Source organism: Trachemys scripta, chromosome 14 (genome assembly GCF_013100865.1).
Source record: "Trachemys scripta elegans isolate TJP31775 chromosome 14, CAS_Tse_1.0, whole genome shotgun sequence".
NCBI lineage: Eukaryota > Metazoa > Chordata > Testudines > Emydidae > Trachemys > Trachemys scripta.
In genome coordinates, this window is record NC_048311.1 from 20,967,515 (window position 1) to 20,970,251 (window position 2,737).

Consider the following 2,737-nt stretch of genomic DNA (forward strand, 5'->3'; position numbering starts at 1 on the left):
TTAATGATTCCTAACATCCTGTTTGCTTTTTTGACTGCTGCTGCACACTGCGTGGACATCTTCAGAGAACTATCCATGATGACTCCAAGATCTTTTTTCTGATTAATTGTAGCTAAATTAGCCCCCATCATGGTGTATGTATAGTTGGGGTTATTTTTTCCAATGTGCATTACTTTACATTTATCCACATTAAATTTCATTTGCCATTTTGTTGCCCAATCACTTAGTTTTGTGAGATCTTTTTGAAGTTCTTCACAGTCTGCTTTGGTCTTAACTACCTTAGTATCATCTGCAAATTTTGCCACCTCACTTTTTACCCCTTTGTCCAGATCATTTATAAATAAGTTGAATAGGATTGGTCCTAGGACTCACCCTTCTGGAACACCACTAGTTACCCCTCTCCATTCTGAGAATTTACCATTTATTCCTACCCTTTGTTCCCTGTCTTTTAACCAGTTCTCAGTCCATGAAAGGACCTTCCCTCTTATCCCATGACAACTGGACCTGGGAGCTCTCTGAAATTACTGGGGGTTGTTCTATCAGCTGTTCTGCTCCACCTGTACAGGTTGACCTCCTTGCCAGAAAAGCCCCCGCCTATTGATTGGGTTTATTACAAGACTGCAGTTGCTAAGGCTGGCATGGTGGATGAGTTTGAAAAGAAGGTGAGATTCTCGTCCTCAATTAGATGTTGCTCCTGTTTTGAAATCCAAGTGGAGGCTGCTCATATCTGATGCACAAGACACAGAACTGTGAACTTTTTCTCTAGCAGACGGCTAGGAGAGATTATGAGGAGGTATTGGCTCAGGTCCTGTGCTGTGGTGTGCAGCTGCTTTACATCACACTGCTAGCACAAAACCGCCCCAAAGCTGGCATAGCTAACCATAGGAAGGGTCATTTTAGAGGAGGGGGATCCTCCAGTGGCATAAAGCTAACGTTTTTTCTCTTATAGCCTGTATAGGTTTTCCCAGCTGTAGGTGCAGAAGTGGCCCGAGGAAAGAGTATATGGTCAGAGCTTTCCTATTCTCTGCTGATTCCCAACTGCCAAAGAGCACTAGTCTAGCTCTGGGAGCATGCAGGGGTTCAACAGAATTGAGAGGCAACATGTTTAGAATTTATTTTTTGAATTTACAGTAAAATGCACTAAAGGTTTCTGAGCCTGTGAGGACACAAACAGACAAGATACAGCTTCCTGTTCCTGGGCATGTAAGTATTTAAAAACTCTTCCCTGCCACATGGTTTCTCTTTGATCTTTGTAGAGGTATAGAATAATTCTGACTTGGAGTCTGCTGGTGGGTTTGTGCTGAGGTGCAGGAGCTGCAAGTCTGGGTTTGTGCGTATAGGCAGCTTTTGAGCAAGAAAGGTTCTCTCTACCTATCCATGACCACACTTGGGGATTTAGAGTCTGGAACTGGATTGCAGTTCTGCTTGCTCTTCTGGTGTAATACACTAATTTCAAGTTTAAGACAAAGGCAGCAGTCCAAAGGATGCACCTAAGTTGCACAAAATAGGTCTGACTCCTTTTTAATGTGGAGTTGGAGTTCTTGGAGCCTGCATGGGTCAAGATGGAGAATTGCATCGTGGGACTTCTATTCTATGGGCTCTCCTCTATGTGAAACAGGAGGGTGGGTGTAACATAAACTCCAGGGGTTGTACTCAGGTCATTGAGGCTGGCAAATTCTCTGGCTAAAGCCATCATGAGCTTGTACTTGTTTTATTTAAAGCAGATGCTGTTTAAAGGTAAGTGTCTCTTTAAGGAAGAGGTAAGATGAGAATGGTGACTCCCTTTCCATGGCTAAAGTGAAATAGGATGAGAGTCACAGCTTCAGTGCAGGAAACAATCTAGGATTAATGTGCTCCCCAAATCCTTTGATCTCATTCAGCAGCACTCTTAGCCTGCAAATGTGCAGGCCTCTAAATCCCCAATTCTCCAGTGTGAGAAACAGGTAGATTTGATGGGTTCTACCCTGTGAATTTCAGGCTTTAAGGCAGCTTGGTATGAAACTTTGTTTTAATTTCTAATTGTACATCTAGTTTATGTTGAATTCTTGCTTACAACTGACTTTAAAAAGAACAGGAGTACTTGTGGCACCTTAGAGACTAACAAATTTATTAGAGCATAAGCTTTTGTGGACTACAACCCACTTCTTCGGATGCATCCGAAGAAGTGGGCTGTAGTCCACGAAAGCTTATGCTCAAATAAATTTGTTAGTCTCTAAGGTGCCACAAGTACTCCTGTTCTTTTTGCGGATACAGACTAACACGGCTGCTACTCTGAAAACTGACTTTAACATTTTCTTGTCTCTCCTCCAACTTCAAGCTTGAGAAGTTCAGAACCATGATTCCATTTGATCAGATGATGTGGGAGGACTTGAATGAGATCTTCCCTGAAACCAGACTGGACAAGAAGTATCCATACTGGCCACACAAACCTATTGAAAACCTGTAAATCTGTCTGAAAGCAGTTTCTGGTAACTGTCAAATTCTCTAGAATCTTTTAAATAAAGTAATTGTAATTGAGGGCTTCAGCAATGTGTCTGGTCTTGATCTCAAAAATAAAAGATTAAATCCACTAGGAGTTTTTGGGTGTTTTAAGTGGGCGATGAATGCCGTGAAATAAGCAGGCAATTGGTTTTGGAGGCTCTGCACTCTTTACAGGGTGGGGATAGTTCCTGACGGAGGACAGGATTGAGTCTTCCAAGCAGGATGCCAAGGTTTAGTGTTTGTAGAATACTCTCCC

At 42.4% G+C, this 2,737-nt stretch overlaps 1 protein-coding gene across 1 annotated transcript; it reads left to right on the forward strand.

Moving 5' to 3' along the window:
* The first annotated feature begins 430 nt into the window (after positions 1 to 430).
* On the forward strand, positions 431 to 2,512 carry LOC117887624 (ATP synthase subunit d, mitochondrial-like). Its single transcript, XM_034790269.1, has 2 exons — positions 431 to 728; positions 2,318 to 2,512. The coding sequence occupies exons 1-2, from the start codon at positions 492 to 494 to the stop codon at positions 2,444 to 2,446; spliced, it is 366 nt and encodes a 121-aa protein (XP_034646160.1). The 5' UTR covers positions 431 to 491; the 3' UTR covers positions 2,447 to 2,512.
* The last annotated feature ends 225 nt before the right edge of the window (positions 2,513 to 2,737 follow it).

What these genes read in the sequence shown, in the direction of transcription:
- LOC117887624 (XM_034790269.1), top strand. Translation starts at nt 492, where the DNA reads ATGACAACTGGACCTGGGAGCTCTCTGAAATTACTGGGGGTTGTTCTA. An exon ending in AAGTGGAGGCTGCTCATATC is followed by an intron (nt 729 to 2,317) that starts TGATGCACAAGA and finishes TCCAACTTCAAG; the next exon opens with CTTGAGAAGTTCAGAACCAT.